Source organism: Cnephaeus nilssonii (assembly GCF_951640355.1).
Source record: "Cnephaeus nilssonii genome assembly, chromosome: 5".
NCBI classification, from domain to species: Eukaryota; Metazoa; Chordata; class Mammalia; order Chiroptera; family Vespertilionidae; genus Cnephaeus; species Cnephaeus nilssonii.
This window is the reverse complement of record NC_137076.1, coordinates 31,193,299-31,221,206: the sequence shown is the minus strand read 5'-3', so window position 1 is coordinate 31,221,206 and position 27,908 is coordinate 31,193,299. Positions and strand designations below refer to the sequence as shown.

General features: G+C 52.7%; 1 protein-coding gene across 1 annotated transcript; it reads left to right on the top strand.

Moving 5' to 3' along the window:
- The first annotated feature begins 495 nt into the window (after positions 1-495).
- Positions 496-24,342, top strand: CSNK1G2 (casein kinase 1 gamma 2). Its single transcript, XM_079771145.1, has 12 exons — positions 496-791; positions 15,372-15,806; positions 21,348-21,388; positions 21,502-21,571; positions 21,664-21,812; positions 21,945-22,179; positions 22,265-22,350; positions 22,423-22,507; positions 22,639-22,787; positions 23,062-23,145; positions 23,234-23,340; positions 23,465-24,342. Exons 2-12 carry the CDS (start codon positions 15,623-15,625, stop codon positions 23,517-23,519), a joined length of 1,245 nt encoding a protein of 414 aa, XP_079627271.1. The 5' UTR covers positions 496-791; positions 15,372-15,622; the 3' UTR covers positions 23,520-24,342.
- Positions 24,343-27,908: the final 3,566 nt, after the last annotated feature.

Sequence of the window (27,908 nt, the reverse complement as noted above, 5' to 3'; positions counted from 1 at the left end):
CCGTGCTGAGCTCTCCTTTTCTCCTCGCTGACGTCACCACTTATTATGACACTGGGAAGCCGACCGCACCGCTTGCCCAAAGTCCTGGAGTCCTTTAGCCTTCCTGGCCCCACCCAGGCCGTCTCCCGCTGCCTACCCCAGAAGTCAGCCAGAACCAGCGCTGACCACACCCCCGGCGCCGCCCGGCCGTGACATCAGGTGGCGAGACCGTGACGTTACGGAAGCGCGGCGGGGCAGGCAGCCACGCCTTGCCATGGCAACGGCGGGGTGAGCCGGGGCGGGCGGCGAGAGAACCGTCCCCCAAAGGTGGACGCGGCACGGCTCCCTCCCAGCTCGCGCGGGTCTCTGCAGCCGTGCGCCTTCGTTAACCCGCGGGCGGCGGCCTACCAACTCCGGAGCGGCCGCAAAGCGCGGCGGCCGTAGTTCGGCGCTACCTGCTGCCGCAAAACGGCGGGCGCGTCGCTCGTCCCCGCCCCGCGCTGTGACGTCGACGCGCGCCCAGCAGTGGCGGCGGCTGCGCAGTGGGCGCCGCGCCCTGCCCGCGACGCTGGTGGCGTAAGTGAGGTCCGCGGCGACGCTGCGAGCCGGGCGAGCCGGGCGCCCGCGCGGCGGGGACGGCCCGCGCCCAACATGCGGAGGCCAGCAGTGTGGGAGCGGTGGCTCGAGCGGGCGCCGGAGCCGGAACGAGAGCGGGGCCCGTAGCGGGGGACCGCGTCGCGTTGCCGAGGGAGTCCGGGCCACCCAGCTCGGCCGGCCGGCCACTGGGCCACGGCCACGGCGGAGGCCGAGAGGTAACGACGCGCGCGCCCTCGCCGGCTGCCGCGGCCACGCGCCCGGCCTTGCGGCCCCACCCCCGCGGTCCTGGACCCGCCGCCCCTACACTCAGCGGACCCCTGCACCCCGTCCACCCCCGCACCTCAGAGCTCGCTATCCCTACCATCCACCCTCTGGACCCCCGCACCCCAGATTCTTGTGCCCGTACAATCCGCGAACCCCACACTCTGAACCCTGTAACCCCCATACAGCCACAGATCCCACAACCCGGACCCCGTGCTCCAACATTCCCCTGACCCCCCCACTGACTCCACTGCACCTACAGCCCTCTGACTCTCATTCTTACCCCTTTCTGCATTCCAGACCGTGTCCCCACCCCCAGTGACCCCCAAACTTAGGCCCTGTCACCTTTACACTTACTGATCCCCAGATTCCAGGCCCATCTGCTCACAGTGATCCCTTACTCCACACCCCCACTGTCCACTTAGCGTCCCCCACACACACCCCTCACCCCCGTGCTCAAGCTCACTGCCTACCCCCCTTGACACCCACTCCTCCAGCTCTCTCCCCTGGAGTCCCGCCTCTCTCATCATCCCTCCCTACAGTGGCATACATATTTCCATTCTCCTTTGTGGTCCTGAAGGTCTTAGGGGGACAGCCGGGAGGGCGGCTTTGAATAGGGAATGGGTGTGCAGCAAGGAGGGGCCTCATCTGGGGTGACCTGTTGCGGGGTGCTGCTCAGGAACTCCTGGTTTCAGCCTGGCTTCGTCCTCCGCCTTTTGCCCTCACCACTGGCTTTGTTTTCTGGAAACACTTCAGATCCCAGAGGGGTGATGGGAGGTCTGTGTGCCTAGCCTCCTCCACAGGCCACACTGATCCCACCCCTGATCCCTTCCCTGCCCGGGACAGCCCTTCCCCTGCCCCCTCTGCCCCAACTTACTTTCAGGGGTTAGGGGCTGGGGGCCTAAGAGAAAGCCTTGTGGTGGTGTCCTGGGCAGGGATTGTTTGCGGAAAATGGCCCTGGAGAGTTTCCTGCGAGTAGGTGGAATCCGGCATTTTTTCCCCAGTCCCTTCCACAGGGGCACCCGGGTTGGCTGCACATTCATCCAGTGGTACTCCATCTGGTGGGGCTCCAGCTCTCTGTCTCTGCCAAGAGGGGGGTTGGTGTAGGGAACTTCACGGACAGGCTCCATTGGCATTTGCAGGCCCGGGGTTCACGGGTGTGAGATGAGTGGGGAAGCACAAAGGCTCCCATCCAGGGGAAAACCACCTGCCAGGAGCTGCTCTGATCAGGGAAGGGGTGGCTGCTGCAGGGGATGGATCACCTCTGTGAAGAACAGATTGTGAGCCAAACCCACAGGTTTGAAAAGGGGAAGTGTGTTGTGGTTGCCAGTAGTTAGTTTCTGTTTTTTACTGTGTCTCCACCAAATTGTGCTCTGAGATGGGAACTGCTCTGGACTCTAGGCTGATGGGCACGGGCTGGGTGCAGTGTCCCCAGGTACTCACACAGGCCTCCCTGGAGTCTCCAGGACCCCATTGTTTGTCCCCCACCCCCCACGCCTCTACCCTGTGGGTTCTGTGGCCTTGTCTCTCAGGAGTGGAATGGGAGGGCTGCTTGGGCCACAGGGGATGGGTCCAATCCCAAGTTAGAGAGCCAGTTGTGTCTGCTGGATGTGGAGGTGTAAGTGTGTGCAGGAGTGGGGAGGCATACATATTTCCATTCCCCTTTGTGGTCCTGAAGGTCTTAGGGGGACAGGCGGGAGGGGGGCTTTGAATAGGGAATGGGTGTGCAGCAAGGAGGGGCCTCATCTCTCGGGACTGGGAGCTGACGGGGTTCTCCACCACAGCAGCAGGCGACAGCAGGCACAGGTCTGGTTTTTCCGTGCACATTGGCAGTCAGCCCTTCACTTGTAAAGTGGCTTCTTGTCTGGTTCCAGTCCCTCTAATTTCTCTGAAGCAGATGGTGACGGGCATCTCATTACCTGGCTCTGGGCGTCCCTGCGCTGTGACAACCACCCTGTGCAGACTGACTTCTTTGAACTGCTGGTCTGGTTCCATCTGACTCTCCTTCTGATTATACAGTAATTACCACTGGGTGGCAAGAGGAAGCAGGTGAGGTTTTTAAAAACTGAAAAACCTTCCTCTGTGCTCATCCCAGCTTGGGGAGCTAGCATGCCAGCCAGTCATTTGGGAAGCAAGGCATCTGAGAGGAGTCCCAGACAGCTGTGGAGTCGGTTGTATTGTGGGGATTTACTAGTGGGTTTGAGCAAGGTCCCTGCGAGGCTGAACTTAGGGACCGTGGCATCTCCCTGGGATACCACTTGCCCCATGGTTAATTTTGCCATCATTTCTGGGCCCCCACAAGCTGCCCTAGGCCACCGTAGGAGCTGCAGGGTTCCTCGTTGTCTTGGTTGTGGTGGGGTTGGGTCCCTGTCTTGGCATATCTTTTCTGGGCCCTGAAAACCCAGAGGTGAGTAGGCAGGACAAGGAGCTGGGCTAGGTAGGGGCAGGAGAGATGGGGCTGCCACCCTTTATGCCTCGGTGACATTTGGTGGGTTGGCCACCTTTGTTTTAACCCTGAAGGGGAAGGCAGGTCCTTGGGAAGGAGCCCAGCATGTGGTTCTGGTTCTGGTGATGAAGCAGTAACGGGGGCTTCATCCTCTGTCTGTGGCCACTGTCGTGCCCAATGGAGGCCTTGCAGTCATGAGCTCTGACTGCCTGGTGAGGACTGTCCCTGTGGTGTCTCTCCATGCTGGCACAGCTCTGGATGCCTGAGCTGAGACCTGATTGGTCTAGAAGACCCCGACTTTGGGCAGCTCCGCATCTGTCCCCTCCCATTTCGAGAGCTTTGTGGAGCCTTGCTGGGCCACTTCCTGAGTCCCCACTGCACAGATGAGGAAGTCGAGGCCTGAGTAGCCTGCTAGAGTCAGGAGGATCTGGCTTTGATGAGGCTCCTTGGTAAATAGGGTGCTACAGTTCTGGGACCCAGCCCAAGTTGGGCCTTCACCCTGGCTCTCCTCTCACCCAGCCTCTCTCTAGATCTTGTCTTGGATCCCCTCCCTTAGAACGCCTTAGGGCAGTGTGAAGTCCCTCGTAGCCTTCCCCCATTCAAGACAGCCTACTTGGGATGGGTCCTTTCTTATCCAGGAGTTCAGTGGCATCCACAGTTGGAGGCCATGTCATGGTAAAAGCAGTCTTATTTGCTGTCAGTTCTTGTCAGCCTGTGTCCAAAGACAAATGGAGTAGCGCACCAGACACGGGATGCAGTCTGCTTCTAGGTTATATCTCAAACTCCACAGAAGCATGTTGACATGGAGGAGGGAGGACTGAGGCTGGCAGATCTCGTGCAGGCTTGAGAAGGCTCCCATTAAGGGCAGGGCAAGCATTGCTCACTTGGGGTACAGCCACCCCAGTTGACAAGGACCAGAGGATGCAGGGCTCACTGTGCTTGGCCCTGCAGGGCAGGGAAGGGACTTCTGTCCTTTTGTCAGCTCCACCTCTGGAAGCAAGAGTCTGGCATAATGTTTTCAGAAGATTGGAAGAGCTGCCCGAGGACTTGCTATTGCAGGGCAGCATGGCTGTAGGGCCCCAGCCTCCACAGGGACCTTGTGTTGGAGGTAATTCTGAGATGGCGAGTGTGACTTGTTTCTCTGCTTGCTGTGGTCCTGCCAAGGGCAAGCTGGCAGGCACATGATGAGGCTCTGCTGGGCTAGACAGTGGGCATCCAGTGGCTGCCCTGAGGAGTAGGCCTTACCTCCTGGCAAAGAGAGAGGCCTGTGGGTGTGGTCCTAGACCTCAATCCTCAGGTCAGCCAGTATCTCTCAAGTTTTCCCAAGTTCACCTGGGCACCTTGGGGACTAGGAATCCCACACAGAAGATTATGGGCTGGGGGCTCACAGAGAGACTAGCAAAGACCCCTGGGGTTGATGGCTTCTAGAAAGGTTCCTGGACAGGTTTTTACAGAGCCTTTCCCCTGTGGTGTGCGAGGTCACCCTGAGTCTCAAGGACCTCCTAGGGACAGGGCTTTCCTCAAAGCAGCCTCTGTTGTGACCACCATAGATGTCCCAAGGTCTCAGGCCCTGGGCCCAGAAAAGACATCCCGCTGTTGGGCCCAGGAATTGGAAGTCTAAGGAAGGAGGTGGAGAGGGGACTGAGGGAGGCAGAGCATCCGGCTGACCTCAGGAGTAAGCCTTACCTCCAGGCAGAGAGAGAGGCCCCTGGGCTCCTCTGCACCCTCCTGGTCTTGTCCCCACCTCCAGGCTGTCCAGGGTGAAGTTATACCTGCCCTGCTTTCTCTGGCTTCTTATACAGGCTGGGCACTGCATCCCACGTCCCATAGGACATCTGCTAGATGGGAGACAACTGGGGAGCTGATTAGAGGACGGCCCTCCCTAGTCTAGGAGAGCAAAGAGCACAATGGACAGGGCAGCTGCTCTGCTGTCCATCTCCAAAGCTGGGAGTCCAGTCCCACTGGCCCTAAATGTACTTTGTGGCTTGTGCCCCTTGCTTGGCAGGCTGCTGGGGGACTCCAGGTGTCTCCCAGCCTTGGGCCTCAGCTTCCCCATCTGATATGGTCACGATGGTACCTGGCTCGTGGGCAGTGACAGTTGCTTGGGAGGGACCGGTTACTCAAGACCTTCAGCAATGCTGGTAGCTTGGGGTGTGAACTGTGTGTATAGTTGTATGCCACTAGCCTCGTTAAAAAGCAAAAACCAACGGGTGAAACTTATTTTAATTAACCCAATCAATTTATTTATTTTTGATAATCCTCATCTGAGGATGTATATTTTTTAATATATTTTTATTGATTTCAGATGGGAAGGGAGAGGGAGAGAGAGAGAAACATCAATGGTGAGAAAGAATCATTGATCGGCTGCCTCCTGCACACCCCCTACTGGGGATCGAGCCCACAACCAGGCATGTGCCCTTGACTGAATTGAACCCGGAACCCTTCAGTCCGCAGGCCAATGCTCTATCCACTGAGCCAAACCAGCTAGGGCCTGAGGATATTTTTCCCACTGATTTTTAGAGAGAGTGGAAGGGAGAGGGGCAGGAGGAGAGAGTGAGAAACATCAAAATGAGAGAGACACATCGATTGGTTGCTTTCTGCACAAACCCTGACCAGGTCCAGGGATCCAGTCTGCAACCCAGGTATGTGCCCTTGACCGGAGTCAAACTCGCCACCCTTTGGTGTTCCAGGAGTTGCTCTAACCACTTAGAAACGCAGGCCAGGGCTTAACTCAATATATTTAAACATGTAATGGGTGAGAGACAGCTTATTCTTTCTTCTTTGATTATGTATTTTACACTGAGGTTTATCACTATTTGGACAGTAAATATTCATTGGAATGCTTGGTTTTAAGAAATACACAGATTTGGCCCTGGCCATTGTTAACATAAAAAGCATTCAGACCTGTAAAGAATTTTGTGAGTTTATTTGAGCCAAACCGTTGACGTATGCCGGGAAGCAGAACCTCAACGAATTGAGATAATGCTCTGGAGAATGGGGAGTTCATACCTTGTTTTTATAAACTTACCATCAAAAGGAAAATACATAAGTGGGTTACATGAAATTCATTTGTAATAGATTAGGGAGGTGGGAGAAGGCAAAGTGAAATGATGGACATATGCTTTTTTTACATAGATGGATACAGGATAGTTTAACATAATTAACAGTTGATGATTAACTTGATAACAATAACAATGAGGGAATGTCCTGGTGCCATTTGTTGTGCCCTGAGGGGTCCAGAAAAAAAAGGGAAGTTACAAGTTACCCAGACATTTCACAGATATGTTATCTTAGAAGCAAAAAGACAAATGGGCTCAGGAAAGATCTAAGTTGATCTTTGTCAGGGAAAATATCGGCCTAGGACATGACTGCCCACTATAACCTGTTTGTAGTTAAATGTTTAATTTTCAGACCATCTTTTGTGGTTATTTTAGGTCTTTGAGTTTGCACAACAGCCATGCAGGCCTTCCCTGAACTAGTCAGGTTAGCATGTGGCCCCTTTCGTCCACACCATGGTGGCTCAGTTGGTTGGAGCATTGTCCCATACATGAAAAGGTGTCAGGTTTGATTTCTGGTCAGGGCACATACCCAGGTTGCAGGTTCCATCCCTGGTTGGGGTGCATGTGGGAGACATCTGATCAATGTTTCTCTCTCCCTCTCTCTATTCCTTTCTCTAAAAAATCGACAGTTTAAAAAGCAAACAAACAGATTTGAGTAGAAAATGGCACCTGCCGAGAAGTCTGTCAGCCCTGCCATGGGTTCTGCACTCCCCGCATAAGCTTGAGCCGGAGGATGCTGGGAGCAAAACAGCTTTGTAGAGGTGTGGCCAGATGCAGCAGTGTAGGTGCCCAGCCAAATTTAGTTTCAGACAAACAACCCAAAATTGCTTGGTATAAGTATATTTCAAATACTGCATGGGATACACTTACATTAAAAGCTATTCGTTGCTTATTAGGCTTTAGTGGTAACTGGGAGCCTGCATGTTTATGTCTGGGTGGCTGTGCTGGGTGTGCTGGGCCCGGGTTTTGATTTGGTGTGGGCGGCTGGCCAGCCAGGTGGGAGGTAAAACCCTTACGACTGAATGGTGGCTCCTAGCCCAACTGCTGGGTGTTCGCTGGGTATAGGTCCTCAGGCCCCATCTGGCTACTGGCACTAGCATCTTGAGGGGGAACTAGAAATCTGGGTTTTAAAGTAGCACCTCAGGTGACTCTGATGCAGCCTTCTTGGTATTGGTGGCTGTTCCACCCCTGGGCTGATCTTGGGGAACCAGAGTCAAGGTGCTGCCTGTTCAGCAGTGTGAGAAAGCTGCATCGTTGCATCTGTGGCCAGAGACAGGACTAGGCAGCTCCGGGGTCTCCAGGTTTTTATCTGGTCACTAGTGTGCCTGGGCCATCAATGTGAGGAGGGTGTGTCCTAGGGGGTTGGCTTTCTGAGCCTCCAGGTGAGCAGGAGCCTCGTGTGTTTACAGATGTGTGTAAGCCCCAGGTGAGTGGGAGCTGTGTAGTCATCTTGACCAGGTTTAAAGCACTTGGGTATACTGTGTGAGCTCATGCCCCCTGGACCTGGGGGCCAAACCTGTCCTGGGTGGTTATGGGAGCTCTCTGCATACCCTCAGGTCTCACCCAGGGCCTCTGGGAAGGGCTGAGGCTGGCAGGTTGGTGTCAGGTACTCACGCAATCACGGCTCAGCCCCCCTTCTCTCCACACAATCACACTCAGTCCTCCTCCTCTCTTGCCAGTTTCTATGCTTGTTACTTTCTATGGGTACACACCTCTGATTCCTTTGTGACAGAAACTTGTTCAACATGGACCCAAGGGCAGGAGGTGTGGCTCTGGCAGTCACCCTGCGTGCCCACTGAACTTTGATCTGTATAGGGACAGGCCCTATTCTTCAGGCTGCCAGCCAGTCACACTCACTATGACTTATTATTATTTTTTAATTGATTTCAGAGAGAGAGAGAAACATCAATGTGAAACATCGATTGGTTGCCTCCCACACTTGCCGGAACCTGGGATCAAACCTACAATCTGGGTATGTGCCCTAACTGGGAATCGAACCCGTTACCTTTTGGTGCACAGGACAACGCTCCAACTAACTGAGTCACACCGGCCAGGGCTCACTATGACTTTTAAACAGCTTTATTGAGATACCATTTACTCCCCTTTTTTATTTGAGATACAATTCACAGACCATGATTCACTGACATGGACAGCTCAGTGGTTTTTGGTACATTTATAATGTACAATCAGTACCTCTGTTTAATTCCAGAATTCCATCACCCCAAAAGGCACCCTGTCCCCCATTAGTACTCACCATCCCATCCCCCAGCCCTTTGGCAACCATGAATCCACTTTCTGTCTCTGGATTTGCTTGTCCTGGACAGTTCACATAAATGCAATCACATGCTGTGTGGCCTTTTTAAAAAATACATTTTCGTTGATTTCGGAGAGAAAGGGAGAGGGAGAGAAAGATAGAAACATCAATGAGAGAGAATCATTGATCGCCGCTTCCAGCACGCCCCCTACTGGGGATCGAGCCCACAACCCAGGCATGTGCCCTTGACTGGAATTGAAAGTGGGACTTTTCAGTCCACAAGCCGACACTCTTATTAACTGAGCCAAACTGGCTAGGGCCGTGCGGCCTTTTGTATCTGGCATCTCTCACTGAGTATCATGTGTTCAAGGTCCATTCAAATCATAGCAAGTGTCAGTGCTTCACTTCCTTTCATGGCTGAGTATATTCCAATGGATGAAGCACACTGTTTATCTGTTCATCAGGTGATGGATGTTCGAGCTGTATCTGCCTTTTGACCTTTGTGAATCATGCTGTGTGGACATTATGCACAGATTTGTGTAGATGTGTCTTCAGTTCTCTTTGGTGTGCACTGAATAGCTGGGTTTCTGGGTCATAGTTGTCTCCATGTTGAACTGTTTGAGGAACTGCAGACTATTTCTCACAGTGGCTGCACCATTTTACGCCCCGCCCACCATGGATGAGGGTCCACTTCTCCATATCCCTCAAACACCTCCCCTCCCCACCTCACACTTCCCCTCCCTACCTCATATTTCTCACAGTGGCTTCTCTTCAGCCATTTCTGTCCTGGACTCTGACCCTTTAGCATGGCATCTCTGCCTTCTCAAAGTCTGGGAACGCTGACCAGTTTCCAGAACCCTGCCTGTCCTCTGCCCTGCACTTTCCAGAAAACCAGAAGTTAAGAGCAGGTGCCAGTGCCCCAGTCACTGTGGTGGCGCTGGCTAGGTCCTGCACTTTGAGACTTTCACAGACAGATAAACAGACAGCATGCCAGCCTTTGGCCTTTGGTCATAGTGAGTTTTGCAGTTGGGCACCCCTGATCACTCTCCCAAGGAGGTGTGTCTTTAAGTGACCCAAAGGTGTCTGATTTGAAGGGTGTCTTACCCCAAGAGAGCTGGCTGGCCCTGTCTCCCTCCTGCATGGTCAGGTCCCTTGACTGGCCCCTGGAGGTGATGCTGGGCCCACTCCAATAAAATCAGGGAGCTCTGGGCAGTGTCACTTTCCATGTGTTCTGACCAGTTTGCAGGTGTCTTGGGGGGCACCTTTATTTCCTCCAGCATAGGTCCCACCAGAACTTCTGGCAATGAGGATCTCCAACCCTGCATGTTCCTAAGCTTTGCACCTGCTAGGTGGGAGGCGAGAGCATCCTCCCCATCACTTTTTCCTACCAAGGCTGATTTTAGGAAATGCAAAAGCCTTGTTTTCATTGTGCTCACTGGGAGGGAGGAAAGTAGAACTTGGGGAAGGCAGTGAGGTGGGTCCTGCCCTGGAGCCCCAGCCCCAGGAACCATTTCCTGGGTTCTTGCCCACCTGTAGGGACAGCTTTGGAGGGTGCACTGTTTGCCACTTTTCTTTCTGTGCAGGGATTGTTTCCTGTCCTGCAGAGGTTGGGGACAGGGCTACACCTACATGGCTGTCACTAGTACTGCTTTGGCCGTTCTTTTGGGTTGTGTGACCTGGATAGAGAACCGCATTTACCTAAATGTCAGTGTTTTCTTTTAAGTCAGAGTCCCCATTTCCCATGGTGTCACCACTACTGAATGTTCCTTTTCTAACTACAACAGGCTGAGAAGTGAGAGCCTTTCTGTTAATCTGCATGTCAGAGCGATGTGAGGCCATCTATACCTCCTCTGCAGCTTTGTCTACTTTCTCTTGGATCTTTTGGTCTATTTTATATCATTTGTTCACCAGTCTCTGAGTTCCTGCATACTGCCCACACAAAAGGCTGCTGTGTCCTTGAGGAGCTTACGGTTTAGGGGCAGGTACACAGTGACTGCGTAAGTGCTGCCCCATGGCAGAGGGGTTCAGGGGTGGGGTGGCTTCAGTGGTGACATTTGCGTAGGGACAATGAGTAGGCACCACACTTGAGCTTGAGGGAGGGGCAGGAAGAAGCTGCTGGAGAATTTGGAAGTTTGAAATTTTTGTTGTTGTTAATCCTCACCCTAGCATATGTTTTTATTGATTTTTAGAGAGAAAAAAACATGTGAGAAATATCAGTTGGTTGCCTCCCATAGGCACCCTGACTAAGTATTAAACCCGAAACCTAGGTATGTGCCCTGACTGAGAATGGAACCTGTTACCTTTTGGTGTATGGGACAACGCTCCAATAAATGGAGCCCCCGGCCAGGGCCAAGGTTTGGGTTTTTAAAAATAAACTTTATTTTAGAACAATTTTAGATTTACAGAATTACTGTGAAACTGATGCCGATTGCTGAGTCCCCCCATCTTCTGTCAGTGTGGTACCTTCGTCACAGGTGATGAGCCAGGACTGAGATGTCATTAATAACTAAAGTCCATATTTACTCAGATTTCCTCAGTTTCCCCGATGGCCTCTCTGCCCCAGGACCTCATCAGGATCCCACAGGACAATCAGTTGTCACATCCCTTAGGCCCCTCTAATTGAGATGGTTTCCTTCTTCCAGTGTGGATGCCCTGGACCGTCGTGTCCTGCAGGACGTCCCCAGTCTGGGTTTTCTGGTGTTTTTTTTGTTTGTTTGTTTTTTTTTCATTGCACTGAAGGGTGTGCCCTGCTTATCTGTCACCTCAGGGTCTCTGCTGTCCCCATGGCTCCCCACTGCTGATGCTGACTCTTATCTCCCTGCCAGGGTGCTGGTCAGGTGTCTTTACTGAGAAGTTCTTTGAGGCCAGAAGTCCGAAATCAAGGTGTCGCAGTGCTGCGCTCCCTCCTAAGGCTGTGGGGGAGGGGTGTCCTTCTGCCTCTCCCAGCTTCCAGTGGCTGCCAGAGTTTCTTGGCTTGTGGCGCATCTCTGCCTCCATTGTCACGTAGCCTTCCTTTCCTGAGTGTCTCTGTCTCCTTTTCAGAAGGACATCAGTCACGGGTTAGGACCCACCCTAATTTGTAAGTAAGGTCACATGCCCAGATACCTGGGGTTAGGACCTGTTTTGTTGGGGACACATCTCAGCTCACATCAAGGACTGATACAGTGCTGGAACCATAGTTACCCTGGGTAGCAGAAGTGCCCAGGATGGGCCTGGCCTGACCAGGACGAGGGGCCCACAGGTACCGTCAAATGAGATGGGACACCCCTGTCCCCTTGACGGACAGTTAGCTTAGAATGAGGTGTGAATGAGGGCTTAATCACGTGTCTGTGGGGAGAGGCCAGTGCTGTGAGAAGCACACTCTGAGATGATGGAATGTGCCACACGTGCTCTGTCCAGGCCCATGTGTACCAGCCCCAGGCAGCAACACCAGTGTCTATCTTCAAGCCTCATATCCCTTGGTGCTTCCAAGGCTACACTCACAACAGGGTCCACTGTGCACTGTGCCAGGCGGCCTGTGAGGGGCCACCCCCCAGCTTCCTTTCTCTCCCCCAGCCCTCATTTTCCTTTCAGCTTTTTAGGTGGAAATTTTCAGATGTACCCAAATGTGGAGAGGGTACAGTACTACCCCGCACCCTCCCCAAGACCCCTGACCCAATCCAAGTTACCAACATTTGCCCAACAAACTCAGTCCCGTGTTCTCTGCAGCACCCTAGCAGGTTCTCTGGAGCCAGTACCTGCAGTCAGTACTAGTTCCAGAGCTGCCACACACCAAGGCCACTCTGTCTGGAAGGCGTGTTTTTATGACCCAGACTGTTGCTTGACTTTGGTTGCTGTGGTCTGAGTTTGCAGAGTTTGTAGCAGCAACCTTGCCTTTTTGTAATCTTAATTTTGAAAACGTTTCAAGTCTGTTGAAAGCATGCAAGAAAAGTACCCGATACCCTCTGCTCCTCATGGGCTCACTGCCACCTGTGGATGTGTTTGCTTTTCTTGAACTGTGTGAGAGCATCCTGCCACCTCGTGACCATCTCCTGTGATCTCTGGCCCTCTTCCAAGAGCATCGATGTGTCTAGCCCACCTCTCCATGATGGGTGCAGTGATAGCTGTCCCTTCTCATAGGGGGACAGCTCCTTCCTCCATCGGGTCCTGGTCAGGACCTCAGGCAGGAACTCTGCACACCCTCTGGGGCAGCACTGACTGTGCTCATCCCCCAGATCACTGATCAGGCCACCTGCTTGGCACACTCAGTCCCGTGTCCATCTGCTTGCTGATGGCACTTCTCCCAGGTTCAGCTGTCTCTTCTCCCTTCGTCTGTAACTTGGTGCTTTAAGACCCATTTCTGCTGAATCTTTTTTGACACTGGCCTTATCTCCAGGCGCTGTGTGGTTGGTTCCTGTGCAATCATTGTGGGGCACTTCCTTCCTCTCCGCCATGACACGATGTTGCAGGTGCCCTGGGACTTCTCAGCTACAGCCCCAGGTTGGGCAGGTCTCCCAGGTCCCTCTGGAGTTTTGATGCTTAGATGCCAGGACATGGCTCCTGGGGTGCCGTGTTCCTGGGCCCAGGTGAGTCCTGGGGAGGAGGCCCTGCCTCTACATGTCACTGAGTCCCCGGGTAGAGGTAGGTTCCTGATGTGGGGGAACACGGGGACATACGTGTCCAGAGTTGCCGAGAAGGGGCTGTAGCCAGGATCATCTGAGTCTTGATGCTTCCAAGGCTACACTCACAACAGGGTCCGCTGGCACTGTGGGAGCGAGGCTGCCTGTACCTTCCTTAGACTTGCTCTGGCTCTGGTCTGGGGCTGTGCCAATGATGTCAGCCAGGGACTGTGACATCACTGACTGGAGATGGTCAGAGAAGAGGCCCCTGCAGGGGACCCAGCCCCTGGCCCTGACAAGATGGAGGACCCCAAAAAGAACAGGGCAGGTAACTCACGTGAGGTGCGCATTGGTGGAGAAGCAGGGCCCTGACGTGGAGCATGAATCTATGAGACACACTCAGTGTGAACACAGGCGGGACAGCAGCTTCCAGGAGCTGCCTGGGGATTAATGTCAGCGTAGAATTGAATTTGGCCATGCGGGTCCACACGGAGCCCACACCCCTGGAGGGCCTGCCCTCTGTTGGGGAAGCTGAGGGGTGAAATTGGGGGCCATTCTAGTGTGGTTGAAGATGAAGGAGGAATGAGAGGTCCCTTCCTACAGGATAATTGCTTTTAACTCCTGGGTCTGGACTGAGGTCAGACACTCCATTCTCCTGAGGCTTTAGGTCACCTGCTTTGTCCAGGTGTGTGCTGGGCTGGGCATTCAGCTCTGGTCCTAGCCCTGACTCAGACTTTCTTCCCTCAGGCAGGTGCTTGACTCACTTTGCTATCCCCCTGCAGGTCCCATCTGGCTCAGAGCATCCGGGAGAGGACCCAGAATGCCCCCAGGTGGCTGGTGGGTGGTGGGGCGGCAGCTCTTGTTTGTGGGGTGAGCAGGGGCTGGTGTCCTTGGGGAAGGTCAGGCCCCTCACCTGCCTTCCTGTGCCCATTGTCCCCTGCAGGTAGTGTCTGTGTATCTTCCCTGTGTAAGAGGGCTGCGTGGGGCCCAGACACACTGCAGTAGGGGTCACTGGGGTAATGTTGGGGCTCAGGGAGGGCAGCATGTGCACTGTACTCTGTAGTCCTGACTGGCTGCTGTCTCCCCATAGCCGGCTGGGGCCAGGTGGGTTTGGTATATACACTGAGCCTCCATGCTTGTGGGGCTGTGACCCTTCTCCATGTTGGTTGTGCCCAGGTCCAAGGGTCACATGCAAGTTAGGCACCTCCTTGTGCCTGGTTATGCGTGTGGTCCCTCTTGAGAGGACTCCTAAGCATGGGAGGGCGTGGACACGTGTGAGATATGCACATGTGTGAGCATGGGGAGGGGTGTGCATGCATGTGGGTGTGTAAGCACAGGAGGGAATGTGCACACGTGTGTGAGAGCACGGGAAGGTGTGTGTGTTCACTGCACCTCTTGAGTCCCTGCTGTCTTGTAGTCCCACCTCTCCATGAACACGTGGCTGGGATTCCTCTCTATGAGGTGCCTACTCCTTCTGGCTCTGAGGCTTGGGCCAGCTGTTCCCAGAACCAAAGCCAAGGGCCGACAGAGGGCTCTGTCCTTGGCCTGGTTCTCAGGGGCCCCCACTCTTGTTCCCTTTCATCATCCCCAGGGCCCTGTTCTGGCCTCAGGGTGAGGGAGCCCCGGGTCATGGGTTGAGATCCCCTGGGGTCCTTGCCCCCAAGGCCTCATGGTATCACCATGTCCAAGACACTACTACTCGCATCAGTAGCTGGCCAGATCCTCAGTCAGTGGCGAGGAGGGGGCTCTGCGGTCTCTCCTCTTCCTTCTTCAGAGGAACGACCCCTTGGCTTGGGGGGAAGGGCTGTGGGCACAGTGGCCCTTGCTCCTTTCTGCATCCAAGTTGGGGCTCCCTGCCTGGTTCTGGGGCCTCTGTCACTTGATTAGACTTCACCCTTCCCAGTGCAATTGTCTTTGAGCTGTGTTGTGGGCCAGCACTCAACAATGCGCATCTTATACTACCTTGATACATGGAAATCACAGTGGCCTCTGCCCCTCAGAAAGTCACAGGTCCCGCTTGTGCCTTCAGAGGTCTTTCCAGAATGCCATCCTCCTATGCCAGCCCTGTTAGTTAATGCCACCGTGCCAGGCTGTGCTCTGGACCCTGGGCTGTATTTGTGGGGCAGGTGGGTAGGTGTGTCTCAATCTTTTAACCTGTGTCTCTGTTTTTCCCCCAGCTGGGAGCCACAAGATTTGAGGTGGCGGGACCTGTCAGCAGAATGTGTCCTCCCCCTGCGTGCAACTTTGAGGCCACCGAGATGAGTTCCACGGCCTGGCCCTCGCGAGTACCCACATCTCATTAGCCAGGAGTCCGCCAGGTGCCATGGTGTGCTAGCCCCAAAGAGCCGCCCGTGACCTCAGGTCTCCATAGACCCGGGATTTGTACAGCAGCAGAGTCACCGTGGAGAGGCCAGGGTACCACAAACTTATGGATTTTGACAAGAAAGGAGGGAAAGGGGAGTCAGAGGAGGGCCGGAGAATGTCCAAGTCCGGTGGCCGGACCAGCCACAGCGTCCGGAACACGGGGACCAGTTCGGGGGTCCTGATGGTGGGCCCCAACTTCCGGGTCGGGAAGAAGATAGGCTGTGGCAACTTCGGGGAGCTCCGGCTAGGTGAGCCCCGCTCATTTGCATTCAGGGGATAGGGTGGGGGGAAGGCTGCCCAATGAGGTCGCAGTCACTTGCAGATGGCCTTCCTGATTATTGTGATCAGGACACAGGTAAGTGTGTATGTTGTTCTGTTCCCCGAGGAGGAGGTTGGGAAGAGGGGTAGACTCCCGACCTCTCCCCTTTGTGTCTGAGGAACAGCTCTGTTGGGGGATCCAAGTCCACATATGGGAGAGCTGACATAGAAGCCTCCAGTGTCTAAGCTGGTGCACTGTTTAGCATTTGGTTGTCAGGAGCTGTGGGCAGCCCCAGGTTTGGGGTTTCTGAGTCCATGTACTATTAGGGGCTGGTGCCCACCTCTGTCTGCTGGTGGGAGGGGCATGCAGGACAGGCACTGGGTTGTGTCACATCAGTAACTAAGACTGTGGTGGGTAAGGGAGAGACAAACACCTTCCCAGAGCATGGGGCCCCACATGCTCAGCCCAGCCTGCACAGAGGGACCTGAGCAGCATGGTGGCCAACTCTTCAGCTTCCCCTGACGGAGCTGCCCTGCTGCCCTATTAGGGTGTACGTGGGTGTGTGCACATACATGTCCCTGGGCTCAATCTTGATCTGAAGCCTGTGGGGCTGGGAGGGCTATACAGCTTTGTGGACTCAGACACCATCATGGGTCCTGTTCATTGGTGTTTGGAGCAGCAGCCTAAACAGTCCAGGTCTGCACAGAAAGATGAGTGGGCATATTTAGGGGTCCGGGGGGTGTAGGAGCTTTTGGCTTGAAACTTTTTTTAAATTGAATATATGTTCTTTTCTGCCTGGCTTCTTTTGCTCAGTGCGTTTTTGAGAATATCCATGTTGTCATGTGTGTCTGTAGCTAGTTGCTCTTTGTTATTCTGTCCATTTGTATGATTGTTCCCCATTTTGTTCATCCATTCTCCTGCTCAGGGATATTTGGCTGTGCCCAGATTTTGGCTATTATGAATAAAACTGTCCTGAGCATCCTTCTCCAAATCTTGTGTATGAGTGTTTTTGTTAAAGCACTGGGTCACGGGGGTCGTATGTCTTAAGAGAAACTGCCAGACCGATTTCCAGAGTGGTTGTATACTTTAATCTCCTTCAGGTAGCATATGGGAGTCTGGTTATCCCACATCCTCACCAGCACTTGGGGTTGTCAGGCTTTTTTCCTTGTTTGTGGGTGTGAAGTGCTATCTCTGGGATTTATTTGCATTTTCTTGATAACTAACGTTGAGCATTGCTCTCAGATATAATGTGTCTTTTCTCTGTTTTGAAGATATTCTTTGGTTTCAAATTTTGATTATGCATCGTTTAGGTGTGGTTTTCTTTGTGTTTATCCTGCTTGGGATTCATTGGGCTTTTTGGATATGTATATTGACACTTTTAAATTACATTCGGAAAAATTTAGGCCATTATTTCTTTGTGTTTTTGCTGCCTCAGTTTACTGTCTTCTTCTCAGACTCCAATATCCTGTTAAGCGTGTTTGATGCTGTCCCATAGTTCCTTTAGTTCTTTTCCATGTTCTTCCCATCATTTTCTCTCTTTGCTTCAGTCTAGATAGTTTTTATTGCCCTGCTGTAAGTTCACCCTTCTTTTTCTCTGCAGTGTCCAATCTATTATTGGGGCCATCTAGTGAATATTTTATTTCATACACAGTATTTTTCACTTCCATTTGACTCCCCTCCTGTTCTCTTGAGATTTCCCATCTGCTTGTTTATTTTGCCCATTTTTTCTTTAAATCCTTGAACATACTTGTAACTGTTATAAATGCCTACGTATGTGGTGCATTTCACTTTGTTTTTCCTTTTTACAGTCCTGTTTTTCTCGTGTCTGGTAATGTTTTATTGTATGTTGGATATTGTGGGTGCCACGTGTCACAGACTTTTAAGTCTGGGTTGAGGTTCGTCTTAAGACTTATCTTGACTCCATCAGGGACTGATTTTGGTTTTGTTAGGATGGGCTGAGAGAGCAGACGTTACTCAAGGGCTGGAGTTGCCCCTCTCCCCACATGTGGGCTTTCTTAGCCTAAGGTCGGGGAAGTTCAGGGAGGCATCTCTGGCATCTTCCCATCTTGTGTGGCCTCTGGAATCTTCTTCCTGTTCATAGCCCCGTTGGAGTTGTTCTCTGCTAGGCCTTGCAGACTCTCGCCTTCTGCATGCATCGGTAAAACTGATAACATGAGCATTGGTGAGCACTCTCAGAGCCCAGAGCACCTGAACTCCTCCAGAAGTCTATAAATCCACAGACTTCAGATGCCGGTGTGTTTGCACAAACACATGTGCGGCTCACTTTAAGCTCAGGCTGGACTCCAAGGACTTTGGCTCTCCTAGAACTCATATGCAGTCAAAACATGAAGTTTCAACAGGACAGAATAAAATGACCTTTTACCATAAAGGATCGGTTAGACTTCGTGAATGTTTAAAATGTCTTTCACAAAATGTTGTTATGAGCTGGAACAGACAAACCACAGACTGGGAAGAAATATTTTCAGAGCACCATTTGACAAAGCGCTGATGATGTTCAGGATACGTGAAAGGACAACAACTTGATAATAAAAGGACAGACATTCCAATTAAAAATGGGCAAGAGACTTGAACAGACACTTTGCATAAGCAGACAAATGGCCGGGAAGCACAGGAGGCACCCACATGTGCAGTACAAGCCAGCAAACCTACTAGAGCAGTAACTAGCCTGCCCACAGAAAGGCCCATAGGCAACGTTCACTACAGCTCTGCTTATAACAGAAAACTGGAAACAACCCAGGTGTCCCCCATGCTGACTGGGTGGGTCCCCTTGATGGGGTAAGGCTTCATTCAGCCGTCACCAGGAACCACGGATATGCCTCAACACAGGAATTGAGCACATCATGCCATGTGAAAGGAACCGGAGGGAGAGAACACACCAGATGATTCTGTCTTGGTGCAGGTGGGGGTGGACCAAGAAGGGGTGTGAGTGGTGGGACATTCTGTGCTTTGATAAGGGTAGGGGTTGCAGAGGGGCACGCATTGATCAGAGCTCATCAGATGGCACCCTTCAGATGTGTGCATTTCTTGGTAAATGTCACCTCCCACAGGGTAAACAAGAACTATATGGACACACTAGAGGTCCAGTGCACGGAATTCGTGCAAGGGGCTCGGCCCCCGCCGTGGCAGTGGCTGCCTCTGTCTCAGCCCCACCTCAGCCCCACTGCTTCAGGTCTGGAAGGTCATCCGGTCTAATTAGCATATTATGCTTTTATTATTATAGATAGAGCTTGAGCTGCAGGCTGGAGTAGCTACAAATCAGAGAGATTCATGACTGATAGATATGCAACAGAACAGATAGCAAATAGTTCATTGTGTAATATAGGCAGTCAGGATGTAGCTGTTCACTGAACAGTTCCTTCTGTTTTTCTATGTTTAAAACTTCCATAAAAAAATGGTGGGGTCGCCCTTGCTGGTTTGGCTCAGTGGATAGAGTGTCAACCTGCGAACCGAAGGGTCCCAGGTTCAGTTCCAGTCAGGGGCACATGCCTGGGTTGCAGGCTCGGTCCAACGTGCAGGAGGCAGCCAATCGATGGTTCCCTCTCATCACTGATATTTCTATCTCTTCCTCTCCCTTCCTCTCTGAAATCAATAAAAATATATTTTAAAAAATGGTGGGGTGAAAACACAGGAGGGACACTTATTTTTTATCAAAACCCAAGAACCAGGACTAAAAAGAGGCTCGCTTTTCCTTCTAATGCGTGTCTGTGAAAAAAAACAATGCCAATCATATGAATGCTAAAATTCTTCAAGTGTTCCTGGACTAAATCTAACAGGGATTGGGCAAGCTCTCTCAGAGCAACAAAGCATCGCTGGGAGTTCATTCCCAGAAGTGGATGGGACAGTTCAGTATGAGATGTTACCTCCTTCGGTTCGGCTGCAGACTCCAGGACACCCTTCAGGGCTTTGAGAAAGTCAATAAGCTGACTCTGAATCACCATGGAAACCAAGGACCTAGAATAGCCACAACAGAGCAGAAGACACATACCCACGGCTGGGTGCCACAGTGGTGTGGACACCTAGGCACACAGAAGGCAGTGACTGACCAGTGGAGCAGACTAACACTGTGGGGAACCCTGGCAACAACCTCTGAGGTGGAACACATTGGTGTCTGCCGCCACGTGGGTGGGGCAGGAATAGCTAGAGTGAAGATGTCACCCTGACTGTCCAGCTGCAGCAGGCAGAGTAAGGTGAGGCCTTGAGGTGCGGACACACAGTGTGTGGCCATGTTTGTGGTGTTCAGGACTCGGTGATGGTAGTCTCAGGACAAAGGACAGGACGACACTGGGAGGGGCCATTGGACCAGAGATGGTGGTACAGGTGTACACAGCACCGTGCACAGTAACTCTCAAATGCACACGAGGGGCTGGATTGGGGTGGCCCCTTGTCTATATGGCAGGTCACCCAGCAGTAGTGGCTGGACCGTCTGGGTCTCTGCTGGCCTTAGAGACTAACAGGTGAAAAACTAGTTCTGTGAGGTTGGGTGTTAGCTCTTCCTCTGTGGGCACCTGCAGGTCCTGGTGGGTGGGCTCAGTAAGACCTGCCCCAGGTGATCTTTCTAACCTGAGAGGGGTGCAGGTCTCCTGCCCTGGCCTGCTGGACTCTGTTGCCTGGGGAAGCCAGCCTGGGCTCTTTTGCCTGCTGGCACCATGGGCAGGGTCTAATCTGACATAGCCAGCCTGGAAGTGGGGGGTGGTGCTGGAGGAGGACACAGGGCACCTGGGTAAGTCCTCTGCATGTCATGACAAACCTCTGGGTAAGGTGGGATTCTGGCCAGTGGTCCTTTACTCCACTGTCATGGGGAGAGGGGTGGGGGAGGAAGGTGCTGGGATGAACCATGGTTGGGGGGCAGGGAGGGGAGGCAGAGTGTGGTCCACTGGTGGGAGGGACCTGATGGATGGGCACTGGAGGGACACATGGGCTGGTCCAGACTATTTGCCACCTCCTGTCTGCAAGACCCACGTAGAGGCGTTGAGGAGACTGCACCCCTGGGGGTCCTGGGGATGGAGTGATGGGAGGTGGGAGATGCTTAGGGGATATGGATGTCTTTGGTTCCCATTGCTGCAGTGGGTGTTGAGAAGGGCCATGTTCCATTTTTTTATGGGAAAATTGGGGCACATTGGTGTGCCTGTAGGGTTAGCTGCTTGAATGGTGGAGGCGGGGTTAGGGGGACTGCTTGGGTAAGCTAGCTGGGGCTGGTGGGGGCTGGGATCTGGAGTACATAGATGGTGGTGGGCAGAGGCTATAGAGGAGAGAGTAGCAGTAAGATAGGGTGGGAGCCCAAGATGTGAGTGTTCAGGGTAGATGGGGATACCTAAAGGGATGCGGATATCTTGCAGGTATCCTTTTCACTCCCAGGACCTGGGAGGACAGGGCCAAGCTCAAGGGGGCTACTGGGAAACAGAAAGTGCCCCTTGGAGGGGGTAGGTCATGCAGGGTCTCCTTCCTGCTTGGGTGGGGGAGGAATGGGGGCTGAGCGGCCTTGCTGTGCTGACTTCTCTCTCCTCCACAGGAAAGAATCTCTATACAAATGAATACGTAGCTATCAAATTGGTGAGTCCAGGTTCTTCACACAACAGCAGAAACTATCCCCATGTGGGGTCTGGGCAGGAGGAGGGGCAGTGCTACACCCCAGGTAACCCTCCACCTCCTCCCCATCCCTCCAGGAGCCCATCAAGTCGCGGGCACCGCAGCTGCACCTGGAATACCGCTTCTACAAGCAGCTCAGCTCCACAGGTACCGCCGCGCAGGGGCAGTGCAGGGCGGGCGCGGGGACAGTGGGGGCCTGCTGCAGGCCCCCTAGGCATCTGTGCATGCTCCGCCCGCAGAGGGTGTCCCTCAGGTCTACTACTTTGGCCCGTGCGGGAAGTACAACGCCATGGTGCTGGAGCTGCTCGGGCCCAGCCTGGAGGACCTATTCGATCTGTGTGACCGCACATTCACGCTCAAGACTGTGCTCATGATCGCCATCCAGCTGGTGCGGGCTCTGGGACCCCTGGCTGCAGGGCGGGATGTGGCAGGGAGAGGAGTGGGGCGGAGCCTGGGGAAGGGAGCTGCGGGAGGGACCATGCAGGACCCAGGCAGATGGAGACACTTGCCCACTGCCCAGATCACGCGCATGGAGTATGTGCACACCAAGAGCCTCATCTACCGCGACGTGAAGCCCGAGAACTTTCTGGTGGGGCGGCCGGGCAGCAAGCGGCAGCATGCCATCCACATCATCGACTTTGGCCTGGCCAAGGAGTATATCGACCCCGAGACCAAGAAGCACATCCCCTACCGCGAGCACAAAAGCCTGACGGGCACAGCACGCTACATGAGCATCAATACACACCTGGGCAAGGGTAAGTGGCACAGGGGCAGGGGTTGGGGAGGTGGGGGGAATGCACTGACCTGCTGTTCCCCTGCTGAACTGCTGTTTCCCCTCAGAGCAGAGCCGCCGTGACGATCTGGAGGCGCTAGGCCACATGTTCATGTACTTTCTGCGTGGCAGTCTGCCCTGGCAGGGGCTCAAGGTGAGCCAGGGCATGTGGGGGTGAGGGGTTGGCCATGGCTCCCAGTGATGTTGCTGACCACTCTGCCTGCAGGCGGACACGCTCAAGGAGCGCTACCAGAAGATCGGGGACACCAAGCGGGCCACGCCCATTGAGGTGCTCTGTGAGAGCCACCCAGGTAAGGGCTTTCCCCAGCCAGTGCTGTGTTCCCTGCCTCGCTGTCCCTGTTGCCCCGGCCGTCCTCCCCCACCCCCCACGTATCCCCGCCCCTTGCCCACATCCACCCCCAGCCCTGCTGGCTCTTCTCAGAGGAGATGGCCACATACCTGCGTTACGTGCGGCGCCTGGACTTCTTCGAGAAGCCTGACTACGACTACCTGCGCAAGCTCTTCACAGACCTCTTCGACCGCAGCGGCTTTGTGTTTGACTACGAGTACGACTGGGCGGGGAAGCCCCTGGTATGTGGGAGCAGGGCCTGGGTGTGGGACGGCGCCCTGGACATGGGGGGGCTTTACCCTCGATGTGAAAGATTTTGGACTCGGAGGGCTTTACCTTGGATGTGGGGGTCCCTGGGCATTGGGGATGTCGGGCCCCACATGTTGGGGGTGAGACCCTGAATGTGGAGGGTGGGACCCAAGTACCTGTAGCCTTGGTGCAGATTCAGGTAGGACCCTGGTTCATAGGGGTGGAATGGTGCCCAGCCTCAGCACCTTGTCCTGCCCCCCCTTGCAGCCTACGCCCATTGGCACAGTTCACACCGACCTGCCTGGGCAAACTCAGCCTAGGGAGAAAGCCCAGCTATACAGCAAAAACCAGGTGAGGTGCCAGGCCAAGGACCCCAACAACCCTGGGGGGGCGGTGGAGATCACAGCCCACGTGACTCCTCTGCTACCCACTCACCCAGGCACTGAATTCCACCAATGGGGAGCTGAATGCTGACGATCCCACTGCCGGTCACTCCAACGCCCCCATCACAGCGCCTGCAGAGGTAGAGGTGGCGGATGACACCAAGTAAGACCCCGGGCAGTGTCGGGGGGCGGAGATGCCTTGGGCCCAGCAGATACCTCCTTTCTACTCTGCACCCAACTTGCCCCTCCCCACCAGTGTCCACTTCCCGCTCTCTCCCTCCTCCCAGGTGCTGCTGTTTCTTCAAGAGGAGAAAGAGGAAATCACTGCAGAGGCACAAGTGACCCTGGCGGTGGTTCCCCACACCCTCGCTGCAGCTCCTGGAGGAGCTCGTCTGGATGGCCCACAGCCAAGACACAGACTGTGGCCCGGAGCTGCTCACCCCACGTGGGTTCTTTCCTTCACATAAGACTTTGGCCGAAATTTCTACACCTGTGTCTAGTCCTCCCTTCCAAGAGCATTAACTATTTAAAACAAGGAAAAGAAAACACAACGGCCGTCTGCCCTGCGCCCCTTCGCCATGTCTGCTGAAGTGAGTAGTGTGACCTGGAGGCCCTGGCCACCGCGCCGTCCAGCTTGCCCGCCCCGTTAGTGTCATAAAGTCTAGCTCGTCTCCCTCTATCCAAAGGCCATTTTCTCGAGGGGGCGCTGTGGGGCATTGCTGCCAGGGGTGAGCCTGCCCTTGGCCTCCCCAAACCAAAGGGGAAGGCGCAGTGGGAGCGGCACCCCAACCAAAATGCTGCACCAAAGCTTGGACGGTGTGGCCCACAGGTGTTCCTGCTGCACCGGCTCCTGGAGCCTGGGGCAGCCAGCTGTGTAGCCACTTAGGCCAGGGCTGTGCCCGGTGTGAGGGCTTCTTGTGTCTGTGTTCAGTGCCACTGAGCCGCAGGAAACAAGCGCCTTAAAGCCCTGTCTCAGCCCACAGGTGCGGCAGAGGCCAGGCAGTCACAGTCGGGCGGGCGGAGCCGCTGGGGCATTGGCGGAGGTGTGTGCATCTAGGTGTTGCTTTACAAAGTGTACAGAAATGGCACTTCTGTTTCTCTGATGCTTCCTGGAAGCCATAGAACTTAGGGGCTTTTTTAAAAAAAATAAAGGAAAATGAAACCAGTTCTGAGTATAGTGTTGGTCTTTCTGAGAGGCTTTGCTGAGACGAGCAGCAGTTCAAATGCCCGAATCCCCAGGAAGGGACGGCCTAGGAGGTGGTGTCAAAAGAGGATTTGGGTAGCCAAGGAAGAACGGATGGTCAGAAACAAAGGAACAGAACTAAAGTGAGTGTAGGAGCTGGATTTGGTTGTGTTCATGGTGGGTAGGCAAAAAACCCCTCCGCTACTGAATGACAAGAAAGGGAGAGATCACAAAGTGCAGAATAGCAGGTGACCTCGCCAATTATGCACACACAGAATAAAGCATTGAATGGCTTGTTTTCTAGGAGAAACAAGGTACTTGTTATATCAGGATGGTAAGTTGTTTGTTTTTTTTAATTTATTTTTATTGATTTCAGAGAGGAAGGGAGAGGGAGAGATAGAAACATCAGTGATGAGAGAGAATCATTGATTGGCTGCCTCCTGCACACCCTCCACTGAGGATGAGCCCGCAACCCCTGCATGTGTCCTGATGGGAGATCAAACTGTGAATTCCTGGTTCATAGGTCGAAGCTCAGCCACTGAGCCATGCCGGTCAGGCAGAATGATAAGTCTTGAGTGCACCTAAGCACTGAGCGAGCGGAAAGAGGCTGAGTGCAGATAGGACAACTGGATGGCTGTGGACTGAAGGTGTCTTCCCACATTCATAGGTTGGCACCCAGTGCTCCAGCGGGGTAGCGTTATGAGGTGGGGCCTTTGGGAGGTGATGAGGGTCAGATGAGGTCCAAGGGTGGGACCTCCACAGCAGGATTGGTATCCTTGTCAGGAGAGGAGGAGGCCAGGCTCGCGCTCTCCACCATGTGAGGAGGCAGCGGGGAGGCAGCCAGGAGGAGCACCCTCACCAGGAACAGCCCTGCTGGCACCTTGATCTCAGGCTTCAGCCTCTTCCACTGTGAGGAACGTCTGTGCATTGAGCTGCTCAGGGCCACCCCAGCAGACTCAGATAGTAGCCAGCAAAGCAATGATAAAAGTCAACATTCTTGGAAAAGTTTAATGGGATTTCCAGGTTTTGAAGACAATGGCAGACTCTTAACTGACCGGCCCAGCATTTTCTCCTCAAATAACAGAACCACCAGAAGATAGACCAAGTGTGCTCAACACCCTGTTCCCACTTCCCCTGTGGGATCTTGGCCTCCTGCCCACTCCTGCCCCTCTACAGGTCTCGTGGGGGATACAGGCAGGAGGGCTGGTCAGAGGCAAAGGGGGGATTTAGGGAATCCAGAATGTGGTCCTCCCACCTGCAGGTGGGAAACCCGCCTCCCAAGGTGGGAACCGCAAAGCCCAGGAGAACAGCCAGACGCCCCCGATAGCACTTGGCGGTGTGAAAAACATCTTGGATTAGAAATTCATAAACTAATGGCAGAAATGGGCAAGAAAAAAACGGGAAACAGTGGCTTGAACTCAGAAAGGAAATCTGAGAAATTATTTTAGAAACAAAGAATAAAACGCAAGGTGCCAAGACTCTGAGGAAGGGCTTTGGAGGAAGAACGAGCCTGAAGGGAGGCCCACGAAGGGTGAGCATCAGGAAGGTGGCGGTGATGGCAAACAAGGCAGGATATGTCAAGCTAGTCTTCGAAGGAAATCAGAAACGTTCCATGTACCAGTAGGCAGAGAAAAGGCCTGCATCTCCAGGGTGAAGGCGCACCTGGGGACATTAGAAAACCGTCATGTACATGACATAGCCTAGTAAAATGATTCTGTTTTAAAGATGATCATCCTCGGGACCTACAGGTAAGAAGACAAAACAGTTTACCAAGTCAAGAGAATTTGTCATCAGACTTTTCAAAACACACATGAAGCAAGGTGACTGGACTTTAAAGACATTCCCGAGGAGAGCTGAGTTGTCAGCATTGTTCCCGTCAAAGTGAGGTATCCCTTGGTCTGGCTGCTTCTAAGAATTTGTTCTTTGTTTGTTATTTGATGATGGTGTGTGGTTTTCTTCGTATACATCCTGCTGTACATTGCTCAGCTTCTTAGATCTTTCAGTTAATATCTTTCATCAGTTTTGGAAACTTTCCTGCTTTTTATGTCTTCCAGGTTTTTTGTTTGTTTTTTTGGGTTTGTTTGTTTTTTGGCCCATTTTCTCTTTCCCCCCAATACTTAGATACCTATATGTAGGACTATTTTACATGATCCAAAAGGTTTCTGATATTCTGTTCTGTTTTTTTATTTTTTGGATTATTTTACTATCTTTGGCTATACAGAGAGTCACTAAGTTAACAATGGGTGGATTTATGATTTTTCAGCTTTATGATGGTGCAAAAGTGATACTCATGCAAGTACTTTGAATTTTTATCTTTTTCTGGGCTAGCGATATGCGGTATGATCCTCTCCAAAGTGCAGGTTATATGTGTTGTGAGCATATTTTTGGTGAGCCAGGTTAAGATGTGATGTTTGGAATGCATTTTGACTTAAAATATTTTCAACTTATGATGGGTTTATTGGGCTGCAATCCCATCATAATAAGTCAAAGAGCATCTGTTATTTCTCTTTTGTGTGTTTTATCTGCTCTTCATCTATCCATTAAATTCTTTTTAGATATTTTTAGTATTAGTTTCCATTTCTCCCTTTGTAGTTTCTACTTCTTGGTTGAAATCCATCTTTTCACCTTTCTGCCCCATTTTCCTCTAACAGATTTATAGCAGTAACTTTATTGTCCTTGCCATCTCATTATAACAGTCAGGTCTTCTGTATGTCCATTTCTGTTGGCAATTTCCCCCTCTTGTTTATGTGTAATGTTTCCTTTGTGTGTGTGGTGAGACCACTTAGTGGCTGTCAAGACACAACACAGTATTACTAACTTTGGTCACCACACTGTGCATTAGATCCCCATGACTTCCTCTTGTAACTGGAAGTGTGCCCTTTGACCAACATCTCCCTAGTCCCTCACCCTCAGGGACCACCATTCTACTCTCTGGTTTTATGATTTCAACTTTGGTTTTTTAAATTTATTTTTTAAATATTTATTTTTATTTTAGAGACAGAGGAAGGTTGAGGGATGGAGAGATAGAAACATCAATCTGCTGCCTTTTGTACGCCCCCTACTAGGAATTGAGCCCACAACCCTGGCATGTGTCCTTTACCGGAATCGAACCAGCAACCTCCTGGTGTACAGGAGGACACCCAACCAACTGATCCACTCCAGCCAGGGCTCAATTTTGTATTTTTTGAGGACCTTACACAGTTTTCCATAGTGGTTGTCTATATATTATTTCTGTAGTGAATGTGTCCTTTTTCTAGTGTTTATTTTATTGTAATTATTATTTTTAATCCTCACCCGAAGATATGTGGTTGTTTTTTTTTTTTTTTTTAATTTTAGAGAGAGAGGAAGGGGGAGAGAGAAACATCAAACTCGCCTCTCCCTCCCCCTCTCCCTCCTTCTCCTCTCCCTCTCCCTTTTTCTTTCTAAATATATCCTTGGGTGAAGATTTTAAAAAATTCACTCTGGCCAGTTTGCACAGTGGTTAGAGCATCGGCCTGCAGATCCAAAGGTCGAGGGTTTGATTCCTGGGCAAGAGCACATACCTTAGT